The following is a 20,277-nucleotide window of genomic DNA, read 5'->3' as shown; positions in this document are numbered from 1 at the left end:
CTCCAAACTTTACTAACACTACTTTATTTAAAGTACTTGATTACTTTCCAGTATGCTTGTTTCACCTTTCTAACTCTCATGTATTCAAAACCCGGGTGGTCGCAGCTGTTTATTACAGTTTTATTACCTTAAATTAAACTTGATACAACAAACAACTTGTCAGGTTCGAACGAGGACATTCTGATAAATACATGCAGGGTCGGACAGGGAACAAAATTCATCCCTGACCATTTTCATCTGGACTCCATGTTGTGAAGAAGAATCACGCTGAGATAATTTAATGAAGGTTTTTGGATCAAAGGATATTTTGGAAAGCATTGTGTCCAGTGTGCGTGAGATATTTATTTGTCTCTGATGGTGTGCAAACTAAGTGACTTGACTTTCATCACGAGAGCAATAATGCGACAAAAGGCAGATATTTGGCTCTGATGAACGGTCTGGCATGACAAAATATGCATCAGTTAATTCCAGCGATGACCAATAAAAGGTCCGGCTCAAGAAACAGATGCAGCACAGAGTTCATCAATAACATGATCTTCAAATAGCTGTGATCTGTGCTTCTACATTTAAGGACTTCTCTCTGGATGTGCAGAGAGAGAATGGACTGGAATATTTTGTATTTAGACTACAAATGGACCACAATTCATGAAATGAACATCATGCTGTATTTAAGCAATAAGGTACTCGAGGCAGTACTGTGTCGTGCAATAATGTACTGTTCAAGGGAGTTGTTAGGCCCGACGCGCAGCACTTCGAACTTTGACCCTCTTGCGCTATATATATATATACAGTAAATTTACATGTATATATCTTCTGCGCAAAGGATTGTGGGTCAGAATATCCAGAATGCGACCGGATGCAGTAGAACATGCGATTTTTGGCAACCTGCATTTGACACACTATGCATTGGGACATACTAAATATTTTTCTGGCATACTAAATAGTATAGTGCAAGTGTATTGGAACGCCCAGCACTCTGACTTGATCTACCGCCTCTCACCACATCCTCCCACTCACTCTCCCTCCTCTCATCACTTCTACAGATGAAGGACTTCTTCACTAATCTCCATGCTGTTGCTGTCAACATCTGTCTCCCTCACTTCCCTCCTGCCAGCGTTTGTGTGAAACAATGTATTACTATATTTAATACCGATAACAGGGGAATATTCTTAAAAAATGTCCCCCACTGTACCCAATGCTACAACTATCAAGTTCAGATTGATGTCCGTGAATTTAAAGTTAGTTTAGATTTTAAAAACCCGGCGTAGCGTCATACAACGATGACCACGTCCGCTCACTCCACGGAACGAGCGTTGGCGCGGTGCAGTTTCCCGTCGGACATAAATACGTGTCGGACCAGCAAACCCAGCGAGAAATAGTTGTTTACTGTGAAACCTATTTTATAATTAAAAAAAGAAAGTCTCAGGCTGTCGTCTCGTTGCAGAGGCGTCGCTTATCGTTTTATCAAAAGGCGGAAATGCTGAATTCGTCGCGGGAGTTGTTATTTTTGTGAGAAGATGTTTGCTAGACAGTTTCGTGTCAGATCTAACACCGCCATCAAAGGGTCGGACAGGTGAGCCCGGTGTTACACCCCCAACTGGTTTTTCACACCTACTGGTTTCCGTACGCGTGCGTGCCGTTGTGTTCACAGCTGCAGCGGCTCGTCACACACACACACACACACACACACACACACACACACACAGGCTACGGCGCACACCACCGACGCATTTTGACAAAAACAAATGTACGTTTGTGAGGATTATACACTGACGATCCTACAGTGAAAATACACTAAAAACATGGCGAACACAAGATGAATGTAATACTAGTAATGTTCTACTCACAAAACAATGAAAACAGGGACATGGAAGTGTACATTTTCCAGGTTTAAATGTGTCTTGTAACGTTATAGTGAACTACGGTGGCTCCCATTCAGACCGCTTTACTGAAGTGATGCATATTTCTTTCGCATATTGAAACATGAACACCTAAATGCAACAACATTACAAAGGCCTCACTGGTAGTAGTAGTAACTTAGTAGGTGGGAATCAAACCAAAGACCCTTCGGCTAACAGCCAATCAGTGCAGCGCGTTGCACACATTCACACACACATTCATACACCGTAGGCACAGCTACGGGAGCAATTTGTAAACAATAAATAAATACAAATAATAAAACACAACGGGCAAGACCGACTGTGAAATAAAACATGCTGGACAGTAGAAGTGAAACCAGAGACCGCATGTTGTACACTGGATCTGAGGAGCAGCACACCATTAGATTAATCATAGTCCATATCTGTAAGATTACAGAACTGTCAGTTTAATATCATTGAGTCATCACGGCCATCTTTCTTTCTCCCTGGACGTTGGAATGTTTTCCTGCATGCTCGGCATAGTTCTGACAAGTTTTCTAACACATTACACAATCAATTTCTCCATGACATCTAAAATACATATGACAAAACATTAACATTAAAAAAACACAAATCTGAGTCGGTGACCAATCTGCAAACTATTCCTCTCCTCAACTGAGTGACAGCAGCTTCATCCATCTAGAGATCTAGCATCCCACTGGTTAAAATAAGCTCTGCAAACTACAGAAGATGTGTTTATTCAGCAACAAAGGCTCAGCTGCACTCTGACCTCACACACCAGAGCTGTTGAGTCCTGTTGTTCTGGATGCTTAATGGGGAACAGGTCCACCGAGGAATGTGTCGAGTTTTATGTCTCAAAAGAAATGTATAGTTTCTATTTATGACATAACCACTGATGTATACTTTGCCTTGTCATATCTCTGCATTTGTTGAGGTGATCAGGGGTTTGTCACAAAGCGGTCCTATGAGGTCATCGAAGGTCAAGCTGAAAACATATACACATAATTAATGAAAATGCTGCTTGTATCTTTAATCATGTCTGAACAGAATTTTAAAACTTTTACCTTTTTTTTAATCCTCTGAATGATGCGTGCCACATGGCAGTCAATCAGACTTTTCTCTTGCAGCGTCATTGTTGTATGAATGGATGCATTCCAAACTGTAAGTGATAATCGTGGCGTGTTTTTAAAAAGCCATAAGAAATTAAAGACTGCATACTTTTACTGCCTGTACCTCACTCTCCAGCTCCCTTCTGGCAGGGTCCCACTTTGATCCACACACACCTTCGTGTTTACCCGCCCAGATGTCAGCTGCTCCTGAGATTACAAGGTGCAGCATCAAGTTCCAAAAGGTCACCCAAGCGGTCATTACATTTAATTTGTATTGACATCTATACTTACATTCCTCTGGGGAGGCGGGTGCATTACATGACTGGAGGTCACGGTGTGGGATTGTGGACTAATTATGACGGAGGGGGCCTCAAGGAACCAAAGGAGAAGTGGACGTGGAGGCAACCCATGTAGCGGGTATCCGTTCTTCTGGTTCCACATATTTCTTCAGATGGGCAATGTTTATTATTCTCTCCTTTTGACCTTTTGAGGTCAGCTCTCTTCCCTGATTGTATATGAGGTCTGCTTCTAGCTTCTCCCTTCTCTTTGTTCCTCCCCAATACTTCTCAGCACTTTGTCCCTCAGGAGAAAGCTGACATCAACCCCCTTTGCCAATTTCATTTTTCACATCCTTTCCCGTTCTTCTGAAACATTAGCACATCTCTGAGGTCTTTAGTGTGGCTGCAAAACATCTTCATTTTTGTGTTATTGCAGCGACGTGGTCCTCAGATATCTGTAACATTAGTGTAGAAAAATAAGTACAAGCAGCTTATAGTGGATCAAATGAACCGCCCCCGCTAGTTAACGTTAGGTTGTATGTCAGCTTTCTCCTGGGGGACAAAGTGTTGAGGAGAGGTATTGGGAAAGAACAAAGAGAAGGGAGAAGCTAGAGGCAGACTTATTGGGTCCATATACATCAATAACATGGAGGGGAAGAGAGCTGACCTCAAAAGGAACTGAGAGAATAATAAACATTGCCTATCTGAAGAAATATGTGGAACCAGAAGATGATTGAATGTGATTATGAATCCTCGTTTAATGTATTGTGAAGGTCATTTATCCAAAAGGAGAAGTGGGTGCTGAACCCTGATCCTTGGTTATAAATAGAAACTATATTTTTATTTTACGAGACATACAAATCTAGTTTACCTGTTCTCCATTAAGCATCCAGAACAACAGGACTCAACAGCTCTGGTCTGTGAGGTCAGAGTGCAGCTGAGCCTTTGTTGCTGAATAAACACATCTTCTGTAGTTTGCAGCGCATTTTTGCACTTTGCTTTATTGTTTAAATTTAATTTTCTAAATGAATACACTCTGCTGTTTTGTTGAATCTTTCATTCCTGTTATTTTTGTGTCTGTAAGCTGCTACTGCGACAAACACATGTCCCCCTATCTATCTATCTATCTATCTATCTATCTATCTATCTATCTATTTCTCTACGGATGACGCTGCTGTCACTCACTTGAGGAGAGAAATAGTTTGCAGACTAGTCACTGACTCAGATTTGTCTTTTTTTAATGTTCTATGGTTTTTCATACTTATTTTAGATGTCATGGAGTAATTGATTGTGTAATGTGTTAGAAAACTTGTCAGAACTATGCCGAGCATGCAGGAAAACATTCCAACGTCCAGGGAGAAAGAAAGATGGCCGTGATGACTAAATGAGATTAAACTGACAGTTCTGTAATCTTACAGATATGGAATATGATTCATCTACTGGTGTGCTGCTCCTCCGATCCAGTGTGCAACATGCGGTCTCTGGATTCACTTCTACTGTCCAGCATGTTTTATTTCACATGTTTAATGATGGATTCCTCATAATTGCATGTTTGTAAGTGTAGAATGTGTCATTCTGCAAGTAGAAGGTACTTGTTGTGGCGCAACGCTCTGCACTGATTGGCTGTTAGCCAAATGGTCTTTACAATACATGCAATCAAACATTTCAGCCTGTTATGCGGTTAAGTCAGTTCTTAAGTCTGAGGAAAGTGTGGTGATCATGATTCGGGAGAAAACCGCAGGTCGTGTTCATCTAAAAACAAAACGGAGTCAATAGTTCAATAGTCCACCTGTATAATATATGTTGCATAGCAGTAATCTTTACTTGTACTATGCCCAGTGACTGAGAGTTGTTTTTACGTTCAGGAGGAAGCTCAAAGCCGACATATCTGCAGCTTTCCCCTCGCTGACGACCGACGAGCTGACGGAGCTGATCCCCAACAAAGAGGACCTAAACGTGGTGAAGATTTACGCTCATAAAGGAGACGCCCTGACGCTCTATGTTCTTCACAAAAACCCTCTGTTCTTCGAACTGGAGAAACGGCTTTACCCGACAGGTAATCGACGTCACGTTGAGACTATTGGATAAATACTGAGCGCTCCTCTTTTAAAGTGACTTATCTGTAACGGGTTGCCTTCTGTCCTTCAGTCTATGTGCTCTGGCGCTACCCGGCTCTCCTGCCAACATTCAGGACTTGGCCTCCGGTGCTTCAGAAGCTGGTCGGAGGGGCAGGTACGCTTCTTTTCCTGAGATCAACACCGGCACAGATGTCTGTGTGCATCTAGAGTCGGCCGGGCGGTCATTCTATTGTCTTTTAGTGGAATCACATTGTGATGAAATCGTATGTCGTGAAACACAATTGCATTGTCTTAAATTGGTAATAGCAAGCAGATATTGACTCACATTTTTATATGGGAATACCCCAGTGTGATTAAATCAAACTGTTGTCTAAATATATTGTTTGCATGCCTCAGCCTAAACCCAGCTGGAAATATGTATATAATCGACTTTTTATCCGTTTAACTACCAGAAAACAATATGGTTTGAGATATGAAATGAGCTATATCCTGGTAGCTGATAACTAATAACTTACATTGATGATATGAAGTAACAAATACCGTGTTTCCCCCCCCCCAAAAAAGACCTCATGCTGCCAGGAGTGGTGGTGCCATCAAGCGGTCTCCCGGATGTGAAACCGGGCGACTGCTGTTCGGTCACGCTGGTGAACAACAGGTGAGTCGTCGTGAAAGATTTGGAAGAAAAGACGTCTTCACAATTTTTCCTCGCAGATGTTTTTTTTAAAGTGCGACGCGCTCGCCGGTCGATTGCAGAGCTCCCGTTGCTGTTGGCACGGCCGCGGTGTCCCGAGGGGAGATGCACAGTCTGGGCATGAAGGGGAGAGGAGTGTGTGTCCTCCACGCCTACATGGACAACCTCTGGCGAGTAGCTTCCCATCTTCTTGCAGATTTTAATACCGCATTTTGCTGCATGTTTGTGTTTTTAAAGGAATGATTCCACACAGGGCTGTGCGGTATACCGGTTTTACCGGTTTCAGATTTCCATACGGTATGAATTTTTCATATGCCGGCTCTTTTGCTGGCAACAACATTTAATGTTCACAGCTTGAAGCTGAGGGAGCAGCGGACGGAGCTACTTGCGTCTCAGGGATAGAACTTGACTCATGGTTTGAAAGAAATGACATCGCCAAACTGCATGCTGGGTAAAGCCCGCCCACTCAGTCACACAGGAAGACTCTTGTGCAGGAAGAAGTCTCACATTAAATGTTGCTGCCTGCCGAAGAGTGACAATAGTCGTTACGGCTATGCATGCACCACCGGTATGAACCACCTACATTCCCCGGGGTCCTAAATCCCTCCATGTTTAGCTTCCTAACACAACCTATGTACCAACTACAAACAGCTGCTGGCCAGCGAGCAGGTCAACTACTACGGCGGCGGTCCTTTTCGGCGCGGAAAAAAATACCGTGAAACCGCCAGAATCGTACAAAATACCGCGATATGAATTTTTGGCCATACCGCCCAGCCCTAATTCCACATTATCTCCTCATCTCACTCTCGACGGGAAAACTAAAAAGTTTTTCAATTAGTTGAACTATTCCTGTAGCCCTTTAAGCCCTAGCCCTAACCCTAATAACCCTGACCCCTAATCCTATTTATTGTTTGAGTTGTGTTTAGAGGTTGTACATTGGGATTATATATTATTGTAGCCCAGATTTTTATGTTTAATTTGATACCTAACATGTTTGTTTTTTGGGGGGGAGGGATTTATACCATGATTCTTTTCTTGATTTTCCTGATATAAAATGGTCCCCGTTTGGGGGACCCTTTTAGGGCTTAACAGGTTAATGTTTTATATCACAGGATTGATCAAAATCCTCCTTTTTATTTTGCTTAATAACTCTCTCCCCCATCCAGCCCTTAACTTTGCGCGTCTCCTTTCAGGGCTTTCGGAGACAAGTCAGGTCCTCCTTCGCTGCCGGATGCAGAGGGTGAAGCACTAGAGGCGAATGGAGAGGAGTATGAAGTCGATGACGTGGAGGAGGTTGAGAAGCGTGAGGAAGAGGAGGAAGAGGAGCAGACTTCAGGTGAAAAGGTCACAGGTCAAGCCTGCTCTGGTCTTGAGGAGCTGAGTCTGGCGGAGCAGGAGGAGGAGAGGGGCGACGGGGAAGAGGAGGCGAACCCAGATGACCTGAAGATGCCACAAGGTACCAGAGATAGTCCCGCCTCCAAACGCATTAGTTACAATGCCACGATTTAAAAAGAAAAGGAACATTCTACCCCAGTAATCCAGACCATCTTTTGATAATAATCAGAATCAGATTCAGAATCAGTACCATTTATTGCCCTGTATGTTTTCACATGGAAGGAATTTGTCCTGTCGGTCATTAATCATAATTACCGTTATCCCTGATTCAAATCAAATGGAGGCTTTCCCTGACTAAACGATGGCAGGGCTGGAACTAATTCATAAGAAAAAGATGCTTCTGGTGGAGGGATGTGACCCGGGTCCTGCCCTTGATTCCCACAGAGATAATGGACGCTCTGCTGCTGCAGTGTTTTCTCCATGCGCTCAAGAGCAAGGTGAAGAAAGCGGACCTCCCTCTGCTAACCAGCACTTTTCTCCGAAACCACATGTTCACCTGCTGGTAAAAAAAAAAAAAAAAGAGTTCGGCTCATCTTTTTTCAGGCGTTTTAAATTGAATTTAGCACTCAAAACATCTGGTGTTGTTTCAGCCCGAGTGGAAAGCAACTCGATATCAAGAAGTCCAGCTATAAAAAGGTATATTGGGTGTCCAGCATGTGACATTTTATGAGGATAAATAGACTCGTTGATGCCGCCCATCTGCGATGTTTGTTTTTCTGTTTTTTTTCTTTTTCTTCTTCTCCAAAAAGCTGTCCAAGTTTCTGCAGGCCATGCAGAAGCAGCACAACCTCGTGCGAGTGAGAGAGCTGACCAAGGGCGTGGAGAGCATCGTGGAGGTGGACTGGAAAAACCGAGAGTGAGCCAAGCACCGTGTCAACTTAAATACATTCTTTTGGTTGAGATTCAGACTGACTGGCCCTCGTGTCGCCCTGGTTCCGTCATCACTTTTCTAGGCTGCGTTCCTTCAAAGTCCCCGAGGAGACGGAGGATGAGGCGGCGCCGGAGGGAGGCGAGGCAGAACCTCCGTACCATCCTCCCGAGATCACGGCTCTGTACTCCGTGTCATCGCGACTGGAGCCGCTCTTCCTGGATGCCAAGAAGAGGTGTGTGTTTTGTTTCCGCTGACCTCCTGACTCTCGTTCGAGTGGATCAGACCGCAGGGGGGAACACAGCGGGGAGAAGCTGGAGCTCGTCTATCCGCAGCACTCGATCCCCACCAACCCCAGGAGGGCTGCTCTGTCCTTGAACCCCCCCAAAAACGCTTTCCTTTTAACCAAATCCACAATTCTTAATCAGAAGCCGTGTTTAAAATCCCTCTGCTGTTTACCTATTTACTATAAGTGCCTCAGATAGAGCCTGCAATGCTGCATCGGCTCTTGGCACTCGGCTAGCTTCCTGTTGTCCAATTCACATTTTCAGAACGTTTAAGTCCCAGACTTTACAGCCAAGTAGGATGCGTTCGGTTTTCCATGAGCTTTTTAAATGGAACATGTTTGCGTTTTCGTAGAATCTGGGGAATGGGGAAGAGGAGCAGATGTAACTTTTTTTGTTTTACTAGGTAATGAAAGCTTTATGGAAAGCAAAGTGCTTTTGTGTATATATATATATATATATAGTGCTTTTTTGTGCTTTTTATTTTTTATATATATATATATATATATATATATATATATATATATATATCTAGAAGGGACCTTTTTAATTAGCTGTTTTGTGCTGGATGTATGTTCCTGTTTAGTTTTGTGTATTTTAAAGGTCCATGTAGCTCCAGGAATTATTCAAGGGTAAAAAAAAAAAGCTGTTGTATATGCTTTATACCTAAATAATCCCTGTTTTTGAAGTGGTGTAACATATACAAACGTCTCTATAAACAACATTTATTCTTGTCCTTCTGTGGCTTTGATTCCCCGACAGGAAAGGAACGATCCTGCAGCCGGATGAAGTGAGACATATTGTCACAGAGTATGTGAAGAATAATGACCTGGTGGATGAAAATAATAAGAAGTAAGTCGATACTTTGAAAGTTATGAGATTGTTCCATTTTAATATCCCAAAATAATACACCTTTATAAAACTCTGCGAGCCAGTCAATCGATAAAAGCGTACCTTTTTAAGAGTTAATTTGTTTGGGGGGAAAGACACGTAAAAAAAAGCAATACAAGGTCTTATGGCAGGTTTTGGTTAAAGGTATCTCCATTGAAATATATATATATATATATATAATATATATATATATATATATATATATATATATAACATAAGAAGTGGTTCTGATCACCCATTAGTTTGTGACAATCGAGCGCTGAATAACAAATTCTTAGCTGACCAAAACGTTAAAATTGAGTTTTATGAACTGAAAACAAAGGGTTAAAGTTCTAAACTGAAAGGTGTGCAGCCCGTTCTCATTCCCAGCTCGACAAATACCAACTGTCGCCCCTCGGCGTCTGAAACTGGCTGCATTCCTTCAAAAATGCGGCACCTATTTAGATAGGACCGCAAGAACCAATGTTTTGAAGCGGATGCGGGCGGCCACCGGTAACCAGTGAAGGGCGAGGAAGAGCGGAGGAGTGTGGGTGAATTTGGGGAGGTTAAAGACCAGAATGGTTTATCTCTGCTTTTGATGCGGTGAAAGGTTCGTCTGGGCACCTCGACTGTAATGACCACTAAATACAGAACTGACCATGTGACGTGGGTTTAATTGACCAAAATGCTTTATGTGTGACTCTGGAACAGAAGAGAGGTCTCGTGTTTCCTTTTAGGTCATAAACGTCTTGGATGCCAACTAAATTGATGAAATCTGCCATGCAGCTGGCATCGCTTAACAAGGCAGCGTGTTCCCTGTTAAATGACATCCATGAACCACAAGATGTTTCTTCTAATTTTCAATCAATGCTACTTTCTTCAGTTACGTGACCATGGACCCGACGCTGTGCGACTGCTTGCTGGAGAAATCGGAGTATCACGAAGTGGAGTCTCTGAAGTGGGACGACCTCTTCAGCAGGTAAAGACTTTGATTTCTTCTTTAGTGTTTTTTTTAAGCGACCATGTTCAGTATAAAACATAAACGTTGACATTTAATGAGTTGTATCATTCATTTTATCTGCACTCCTTTGGAGTAGAAATAGTTTATGTAGTCTGTATACTGTGTGATTTATTTTTTTTTATTTTTATTGGATAGATAAATCATGTGGTCACACTGTAGGGGGCGACAGTGAGCTGGATGAACGCCGGGCGCCGTCAGAGGCGCCAATATTCATTTGACAGCGTTACAAATCAAGTTTGAAACTCCTTCATCTGACTTCAAGTCAAATTCCCTTTGGTCAGTTTTGAGGAGAAGAGACTTTTTATTTGGAAATGTTTTTGGATCGCCTGCTAAATTTCCATTATCGGGATAATCATGATTGTCATCGCGAAAACAATAGAGGATTTATCATGTAAGAAAGAGCAGGCAATGTCGCCTTTGAACTTTTATTATGATGATTATGCGGGATGAACTTTGATGATTATCAGGATAATATCATGAATCTCAGTTATTTTTGGCGGGATAATCGTGAAATTGATCGTTTCATGCCATGGCTGTCCATGGTGCTGGTTGGGAACAGGAGCGAAGACATATTGCTGCTCTCCATATCAAAGTGAATGAAGTATCAGCGTTTTTGTTTCCATGAGGGTTTGGTGCTGAAATGCTCGACATTACGACCCAATTCAACAGTGTCCCTGCCACCTCGGTTTCACAGGGCGCTGGGAAGAATGCAGGAGTGCTATCAAGTCGTGTTCCCCGGACGTGCACCCATCAGGAAGAAGGGCCACATGGAGCCCATAGACATCTCTGTGTCGTCCCGGGGCTCCAACAAGAAGGTGACAACTTTTACTAAAAAGCTCTTCGTTTAATGCTCAACAAAGATAGAGTCCAAGTCAGGGCTCAAGTCTTTGAGCTAGAGTCCAAGTCCAGCCTCAAGTCTTTGAGCTAGAGTCCAAGTCAGGGCTCAAGTCTTTGAGCTAGAGTCCAAGTCAGGGCTCAAGTCTTTGAGCTAGAGTCCAAGTCAGGGCTCAAGTCTTTGAGCTAGAGTCCAAGTCAGGGCTCAAGTCTTTGAGCTAGAGTCCAAGTCAGGGCTCAAGTCTTTGAGCTAGAGTCCAAGTCAGGGCTCAAGTCTTTGAGCTAGAGTCCAAGTCAGGGCTCAAGTCTTTGAGCTAGAGTCCAAGCCAGGGCTCAAGTCTTTGAGCTAGAGTCCAAGCCAGGGCTCAAGTCTTTGAGCTAGAGTCCCAGTCCAGCCTCAAGTCTTTGAGCTAGAGTCCAAGTCCAGCCTCAAGTCTTTGAGCTAGAGTCCAAGTCAGGGCTCAAGTCTTTGAGCTAGAGTCCAAGTCAGGGCTCAAGTCTTTGAGCTAGAGTCCCAGTCCAGCCTCAAGTCTTTGAGCTAGTGTCCCAGTCCAGCCTCAAGTCTTTGAGCTAGAGTCCAAGTCCAGCCTCAAGTCTTTGAGCTAGAGTCCAAGTCCAGCCTCAAGTCTTTGAGCTAGAGTCCAAGTCCAGCCTCAAGTCTTTGAGCTAGAGTCCCAGTCCAGCCTCAAGTCTTTGAGCTAGAGTCCCAGTCCAGCCTCAAGTCTTTGAGCTAGAGTCCCAGTCCAGCCTCAAGTCTTTGAGCTAGAGTCCCAGTCCAGCCTCAAGTCTTTGAGCTAGAGTCCAAGTCCAGCCTCAAGTCTTTGAGCTAGAGTCCCAGTCCAGCCTCAAGTCTTTGAGCTAGAGTCCCAGTCCAGCTTCAAGTCTTTGAGCTAGAGTCCCAGTCCAGCCTCAAGTCTTTGAGCTAGAGTCCCAGTCCAGCCTCAAGTCTTTGAGCTAGAGTCCCAGTCCAGCCTCAAGTCTTTGAGCTAGAGTCCAAGTCCAGCCTCAAGTCTTTGAGCTAGAGTCCAAGTCCAGCCTCAAGTCTTTGAGCTAGAGTCCAAGTCCAGCCTCAAGTCTTTGAGCTAGAGTCCAAGTCCAGCCTCAAGTCTTTGAGCTAGAGTCCAAGTCCAGCCTCAAGTCTTTGAGCTAGAGTCCAAGTCCAGCCTCAAGTCTTTGAGCTAGAGTCCAAGTCTCACGTCTTGTAGCCGATGTTAATCAACATGGATGGGGGAGCAGATGAGGATTGATTAAGTTACACAAACATTTTTATAGTCGTGGCAAAGCCAGCAATCAAGTTTGTCATTAAAAGTAATATGGCTTTTCAAGATAGCCAGCGAGCACCGATCCAACCTAATGAGGTGGCGTGATCACCGTATTGTTGTTGCTGTTATCTGTGGCCACGAGCTGCAGATGCTAATGGCTACGCATTATATCAAGAGAAGGATTGACTGCTTCTCTGCCGTTCATGCGCCTAAAAGATCAAAACAATCAAAATTGTTGTTCCCGAGTTCCAGTATCTTGTGACTTATTGGTCATCGTAGGCGCAAACCCAATATTGATTGGGTTTAATTGTTTCTTCGTGCTGCCTGCAGGTTACTCTAATCAAGAACCTGGATGTGTACGGTCTGGATCCCGCAGTTGTGGCCACGGCTTTGCAGCGGCGAGTCCAGGCCAGCTCCGTCCTACAGCCCATCCCCGGGTCTAAGGACAAAGTCCTGGTCCAGATCCAAGGCAATCAGATTCACCAAGTCGGCAATTTGCTCATAGGTTCGGAACTAAATAACACCGAAAGCATCTTTTGATTTTCTCTCAAGTAAATATATTCTGTTTAATATGTCATTTCAATTTCAGATCATTATCAAATTCCTCGCAAGTACATCCAAGGACTAGATAAAGCTCCAAAAAGTGGAAAGAAGAAGTGACTTTTCGACCCGTTTGCTAATTGCTGTCTTTACAACAACAGGAAAGCAATTGTCTCGTGTAATAAAGGTGATTGACTTCTCCTCATCTGGAGTTTGATGAATGTTGTGTTTTGTTGATCCGATTTGTTTCCCAGAGATATTAGATTACTGATCACTGATATAATCTATTAAACCAAAGCAGCGTTGTGTCCCTGTGATGTGAAGAGAGTTTGATGGTGAGGACACATTGAGACGTACAAAACCATCAGACATTCGGTTAAACTGATCCAATGTGTGTCCAGCTTAACGACGTGTCCGACAAAAGAAAACAACGCTTCTAGAAGTGATTTAAATTAATTTATCCAGTGTTACATTTGACCACATTTGTTTTGTTTAAAACGAAATAATCCTTTTTTAACGAGCTTTTACATCTTGCTCAATGGGGATGGAATGGTTTCTATATGCACACGCTCTTTTGAGAAATGCATATTTTGTTTTCAATTTTTGTATGCACAATTTATGCCATTTTTAGACATCTAAGACAGAGGGCAGTGAGACCCCCCCCCCCCCCCCCCCCACACACACACACACACACACACACACACACACGCAGTAAACGAAGAAGCAGGGATACCAGGCAAAGTAATAAATATGTGTTTAACAAGCCAGTATTTTGTGTTTTTTGCATAATTCAAGGCAGCAGTATTTCATGTCACCACACCAAAAGGATTTTTTTGTGATGGACTCAACTTTAACTGTGTGCTGTGTGTAATTAAGCAGCCGGAGTTATGTTGAGGTCAGGTGTCTAGTTCCATCTGGACCTTTTTCAAATTTTATGTTTGATGTTCTGGTGACAGATGGAATTTGCCTGAAGTCAATCAAGATCTGTTATGTCACTCTCACTTGTTAGAAATCCTGTTGTTTGTCCCCACCAGCTACTAAAGTCTAGATGGATAAAGATGATGTGCTCATCTGAAGCGCCCTTCAGTTATTGATCAGGTGCCAACAACCGGTTCTGAAAAGGGTCTGAAAAGTGTCTTAAACCTACATTCTCTCTCCTGTCCACTGACTCCTCTGGTTGTATAGAAGTCTATGCTTCATGTGTTAAAGCTGCATTCTCTCTCCTGACCACCAGGGGGTGACTCCTCTGGTTGTATAGAAGTCTATATAAATGACTCTACTCTCTAGTTTCAAGTCTTCTTCAATACAGCATGATATTCATTTGGTAAATGATGGTCATTTAGAGTCAAACAGACCATAAAGCAGGGGATAAGTTGTACTTACCACGCTTACCAAAGAAAACAAAATAGCGATGGCCAGACAGTCCAAATCACAGCGACTGCGTTCACTTCTTACATACAGTCTATGGCAGGAGCAAGCGCCGTGGAAAGTATGCGGCCTATTCTTTGCCCCTGGGTCTCTCTTACCCCTGGGTCTCTCTTGCTGGGTCTCTCTTGCTGGGTCTCTCTTACCTAGGTCTCTCTTACCTCGGTCTTTCTTACCCCTGGGTCTCTCTTACCCCTGGGTCTCTCTTGCTGGGTCTCTCTTACCTAGGTCTCTCTTACCTCGGTCTCTCTTACCTCGGTCTCTCTTACCCCTGGGTCTCTCTTACCCCTGGGTCTCTCTTGCTGGGTCTCTCTTACCCCTGGGTCTCTCTTACTCCTGGGTCTCTCTTACCCCTGGGTCTCTCTTACCTGGGTCTCTCTTACCCCTGGGTCTCTTTTACCTAGGTCTCTCTTACCCCTGGGTCTCTCTTGCTGGGTCTCTCTTACCTAGGTCTCTCTTACCCCTGGGTCTCTCTTACCTAGGTCTCTCTTACCCCTGGGTCTCTCTTGCTGGGTCTCTCTTACCTAGGTCTCTCTTGCCCCTGGTTCTCTCTTACTGGGTCTCTCTTACCCCTGGGTCTCTCTGACTGGGTCTCTCTTACCCCTGGGTCTCTCTTACCGTTTGCCCCTGGGTCTCTCTTACCTAGGTCTATCTTACCCCTGGGTCTCTCTTACCGTTGGCCCCTGGGTCTCTCTTACCCCTGGGTCTCTCTTACCGTTGGCCCCTGGGTCTCTCTTACCCTTATTAACGGTAGTTTCCCGTTCTCACTCCCGGCTCGTCATATACTGCCGCTTTATCAGTTTCCCTTTGCAGCCGACATTGACGCACAGAAGCCCCCTTTGATGACTGTGGGAATCAATGCTCCGGGCTTTCAACTAACTCCAATGTAAACCCTCCGTGAAAAAGTCAACCGCGATCGTTTCCTAAAGCTAACCAGAGTTCCTCTGTCATTGCCAGAACTTAAAATTGGATATACCATACCAATCCATTTATTCTCATACTATAACAAAAGTAGCCTACATCTCCCAAAATATGACCCCACCACCCCCCTTGACTTAGAGTAAAAAAACATGGACCTCATGTGCGCCACACCTGTGTCACATTAGTCTAAACCAGCGGTTCCCAAACCTTTTAGGCCACGCACCCCCTTCTACATCCTGACCGGGTTCACGCACCCCCAATCCCCCACACCTTAAAAAAAACCGCAACAGAGCCTATTTATAGCCGCATAAAATCGGACCAATGCGAGAACTGTTTGCTCGCGCGTGGCGTTTGTTGCAAGATTTAGTCCGCTGTATAAATTTCAGTTACACAAGGCGACACTTTCAAAGAGCAATAAGGATGGCGAGGACACACGCACAGGCTCAGAGGCAGATTGCATTTCACATTTATTTACTTAAACACAGTAAGCGTAAAGAACAAAGAGTGGCACATGCATAGGCTCAGAAACAGATATAAATAAAAAAGTCCATATGAGGATTTTCACATGCAGCGCAGGTGGCTCAGCCTGTCAAGTCTACTTGCAGAGAGTAAAACTCACTCTTCTTCACGCGACCGACTAACGTTGCCAGGATGTCTTCGGACAAAGCATCGATGCGGCGCGAGACAGTGTTGTTGGACACCGGGATCATGTCCAACTTTTTAGCTTCTTTCTCTCCAATCATACATTCCACCATCTATTTAGCAGCTGGCAAGCACACAGCAAGTCTTCGGCGATTGTGTGAGGTAGACCCTTCCTTTCTATTCGGTAACTGAGCAGATATGAAGTCCGCAGTGCGTTTTGTGTAGACCCAACACATGAATGAGACTGCAATTGTTTTTGGCTGTTTTGTGACTCTTCCAATTTTGATCTAAAAAATGTAAGGGGCTTCTGACTTCTGACTCTGATGCTTGGTGTTCAGGTGGCGGCGTAAATAAGAGGCTTCAGACAGCTGTTAGCCAGAACCTCACTGCACAACACGCACTGTGGCTTCGGGCAATCTGCATCGCCAATCCAAGTGAAGCCCAGACCCAGATAATTGTCATCATATTTCCTCTTTTTTTCCCCAGTCTGATGCTCACTCTCGTTTCCTCTTTTTTCACCTGGACTCCGCGATGGGCCTCTGTGCTGCCGGTCTCTCCCCAACACACCTCTCCGTTTCTCTCCCTCCGGTTCCTCCCTCTCTCTCTGTCCCTCTCCTCTTTTATTACTGATAGCTTCAGATGTCCCACCTGACAGCTTCCCCGATTTCAGCCAGTTTAACATATTTTCATGGATGTTGCTGAATGAATGAAATGACGTTAGGTGCACAAGCTAGGCTAGCTAGCGTGTACGTAAAAGACAGTCTGGCGGCCGGACCGGAAGTGCATCTATTTATTAAATTGTACGTTTTTAATTTTAAATTTAAATCTTACAAAGGGAATTTTTATAATTAAAAAATCCTACATAATTGTTTTTAAATGATGTTTAATATTAATTATTACACCATTAGACCACCAATAGATTTTTCCTCTCGCGCACCCCCTAGAGGCAGCTCGCGCACCCCACTTTGGGAATCCCTGGTCTAAACTAAGAGGGACTCCTGAGGACACCCACAGGGTCACGCGTTGGTCAACATAAAAAATGGCCCCCAATTGTTCGTAGCGTTCACACGTATAACGGCCCCCGTTTGGCTTCCAGATGGGTGACCTGACACAAATGGACTGTTACGGCTGGTTCAGGGTCACCGGAGTTCACGGCATTGGTGTTCACTGGTCTGAATGTGTAGAGTCAGATGGCTCTGTTTCCCTCATGTGTGGAGACACCCAACGCAAGCTCCTTTTTCTAGGAAGTTGATTCTGGATACTTATCCGAAGCGTGACCTTGTAAACAGACAAAAACATCTGATGTTGCACCTCACGCCGCTCTGGTTTCCCCTTCATACACATTTGAAGCAAAGCTGTCTCATTTCAACTTTTGGTCCGTTCACAAATCCCTTTTGATATGCATTCCTTTTTCTTTGTTTTTTTTAACAGCTTTCCTTGATGCTCCACAAAGGGAACATGCATCACCGACATTTTTGGTTGTCGTCGCATGCAACCTCTCCTGAATCATTCCCTCGGTTTAAAAGGAAGTTTATAAATGACGACCTTGAGATTCGCCGACATGTGGAGTTCTCTCATGACAGACATTACACTGTTGCAGACACGTGGGAATAAAGTGGACGACCAGCGCAAGGAAGCATTCCAGCATTAACAGCAGGCAAGTTGGGACTTTTTATTTTTGTCTTTTTTTCCATTTAAAGCTGCAGAGATCTTTGTTTCATTGCCAAAATGATCTCGTAGGAGGGCTTTGGCTGGAGGCTCTTTCAGCACTTACGTGTTAACAGCTTTGCACGCGGTCTCGTGGGCGCCCTCTGGTGGTTCTTTACAGATAACACACGCAGTCCCCTTTTTATCTGCACTCTTAAAGGCTTGCATAATTATATATTTTTTCATTTTAAAGGGGCCACCTTTTTAAAAACAGCTGTGTTCTTATCATCACCTCCTGCAGGTGTAACTTTTCAGTCATTTGTTATTCCTGTGACAGTTAAGTTTCGTTGTAATAGGAAAGACAACCGTCTCCAAATAGGATTCCACCCCATGCTAGCTCTGCACCTGGGGCTGCAAAAATATCCACTTCCATTAGCTTCGTTTGTTTGCGTGATGACTCCGCCCCCTTTCTCCAGCGCGTGCTTCCTTTTGGCCGATGCTCTGCGTGCCACGAGTGTGGCTCCCTTGGCTCGGGCTCGTGCATGTGACACTTCAAAGGGAGGAGCGACTTGCTCATCTTCTTCATCTGGAACTGCTGTGACTTTCAATGGAGAGCCTTGGTGCCAGCGACCCAAGGTCATGACGCGCGGTCCGTTTTTTTTTTTTTTCTTGTGTTGACGTCCGCGTGTTCAGCAGCTCCATCCTTCGCACACGGCAACACATTTCATGACGCGGCGAAAACAAGTCATTTAAATCCCAAACACGATTTGTCTCGAGCCAAAATGTCATGCTTTTCCTTTTCCGCCGAAGTTTAATACCAAGTATGATGTCTCAAAACTACGATTACGCATGTGTTCTGCTGTGATGTGAATATGCAAACTGTGTACACAGTGTTGCTCATTTAACAAAACAAAATATTTCATCATTAACTTTTTATAGGCAGGAAATCAACTGTGCATATTTGGGATATTAGTCTCATGTTGTGCCATGAAGGTTAAATATGTAAACAAAATCTTTTGTGGATGATAAAAAAAAATAGTAATTAATGTTATGCATGGAGCACTTGCAAAAATAGATTTTACAAGGCAAAATATATAAAACACACACATGTCTATTAGTATATATTTACAAGCGAATACAAACTACACTGCCGGTAGCCCGCAGATGGCTAACAGGATGTAAATATTTTTGTAATGACTTCCTGTATATTCTTTTGAAGGCTTCTGGAAGCTTCTCTGGACCGCATGTCGTCCTCATGTGACTGTTGGGACCTGGATGTGATCTGTGTCTGTCGGGGACTCAGCACCTGGAATGATCCCAGTTTAAGGACACTTTATTTTAACTTGTTGGGACATAACAGACACCATCTATGTATGCACCATGTGTGTGTGTGTGTTGCCAAAAACATTATATAATTGAGGTAGGAGACAATAAGATAGATAGATATATATATACTTTATTAATCCCCAAGGGGAAATGTGTTGTCGTAGTAGCGCCTCTATATATAAATATACACAAATAAAATATAATACAAATAGCTGGAATGAAATATATGTACAGCTGCAGAGTGTATTCATTAATTTAGCAAATTAAAACTAAAAAGCCAAAACTATTAAAACAAATGCATGGTATACTTAATATAGTATACTATTAATCTAATATATTGTGATCCCACTTAATAATTGTGTCTGGTCTATATGTGGCAGATTTTCTAATCAGGATATCATTCAATTTAAAAAATAAATAAATAAATACAGGTGCATGTTCACATTTTTACTTTATTGGAGGAAGACCATCTGTGGTTGAAATCCAGTCATACCTCAAATAAAAGGAGTGTAACGCAGCGTATCGTTGGCACGAGAGTTACTGGGTTACTGATGCATTCAGGTAACGCCGGAGAATTCGCTTCCAGCTCAGGATCGCAGAATGCTGCTGTTTGCGGTCTTTAATCACGACACGCGTGACGTTTATGTCGAGTTTTACATCATGAGGTGAAGACGTCTTCAAATTTACAACGACAAAAAGTTGACCAAGAAAAACAAGCGCCCACATGTGTGTTTGATTTACCCAGAAACGCTGCATACTAAAGAGGTCAGGACAAAAACATGTCTGTCATCTACATCAATGTATGTCGCATAAAATTAACTTGAGTCAACCTCTTAAGTAATACGTGTGAGAACTCGTTCAGGACTTGAGACCGGAGGACGTAATAGGATGAGGGTTGTCTCAACTGAGCCTCATTTTCAAGGTCCTAGTCACAGCAGTCCTCACAGGGGAAACATGTGTGACGGATTACATGGAAATGTGGCCCTGTTCCACTGAGGTGAGTCAGGCCCCTAGTATACTCACTGGAATTGCTGTTACACAGGGAATAGCACCATCATTCTTTTTCGTTTTTTAAAAATCAGTAACACCTGTGTTTACCCTGCTGTGACGTGTCAAAATGGCTGCTGGGAAAAGGTCCTGATATATTCACAAAGTATTTATTTCAAGGCTTTCAACACTTTGTTCTCACTAGGCTTGTATAGGTTG

At 43.6% G+C, this 20,277-nt stretch overlaps 1 protein-coding gene across 1 annotated transcript; it reads left to right on the top strand.

Annotated features, from left to right (window-relative positions):
• Positions 1-1,441: 1,441 nt before the first annotated feature.
• eif2d (eukaryotic translation initiation factor 2D) lies at positions 1,442-13,296 on the top strand. Its single transcript, XM_079226586.1, has 15 exons — positions 1,442-1,573; positions 5,133-5,323; positions 5,416-5,499; positions 5,910-6,000; positions 6,099-6,206; positions 7,230-7,492; positions 7,816-7,933; positions 8,022-8,067; positions 8,181-8,287; positions 8,385-8,534; positions 9,346-9,435; positions 10,337-10,432; positions 11,169-11,289; positions 12,901-13,075; positions 13,160-13,296. The coding sequence occupies exons 1-15, from the start codon at positions 1,518-1,520 to the stop codon at positions 13,228-13,230; spliced, it is 1,767 nt and encodes a 588-aa protein (XP_079082712.1). The 5' UTR covers positions 1,442-1,517; the 3' UTR covers positions 13,231-13,296.
• Positions 13,297-20,277: the final 6,981 nt, after the last annotated feature.

The sequence above is a fragment of the Taurulus bubalis genome (assembly GCF_910589615.1).
Source record: "Taurulus bubalis genome assembly, chromosome: 11".
NCBI classification, from domain to species: Eukaryota; Metazoa; Chordata; class Actinopteri; order Perciformes; family Cottidae; genus Taurulus; species Taurulus bubalis.
This window is presented reverse-complemented; position numbering and strand designations above follow the sequence as displayed.

Bases quoted from the DNA above. Each gene is read 5' to 3' on its own strand.
- eif2d (XM_079226586.1), top strand. From the start codon at position 1,518: ATGTTTGCTAGACAGTTTCGTGTCAGATCTAACACCGCCATCAAAGGG. The intron at 8,068-8,180 runs GTATATTGGGTG...TTCTCCAAAAAG, and splicing joins AGAAGTCCAGCTATAAAAAG to CTGTCCAAGTTTCTGCAGGC. The intron at 10,433-11,168 runs GTAAAGACTTTG...TCGGTTTCACAG, and splicing joins TGGGACGACCTCTTCAGCAG to GGCGCTGGGAAGAATGCAGG.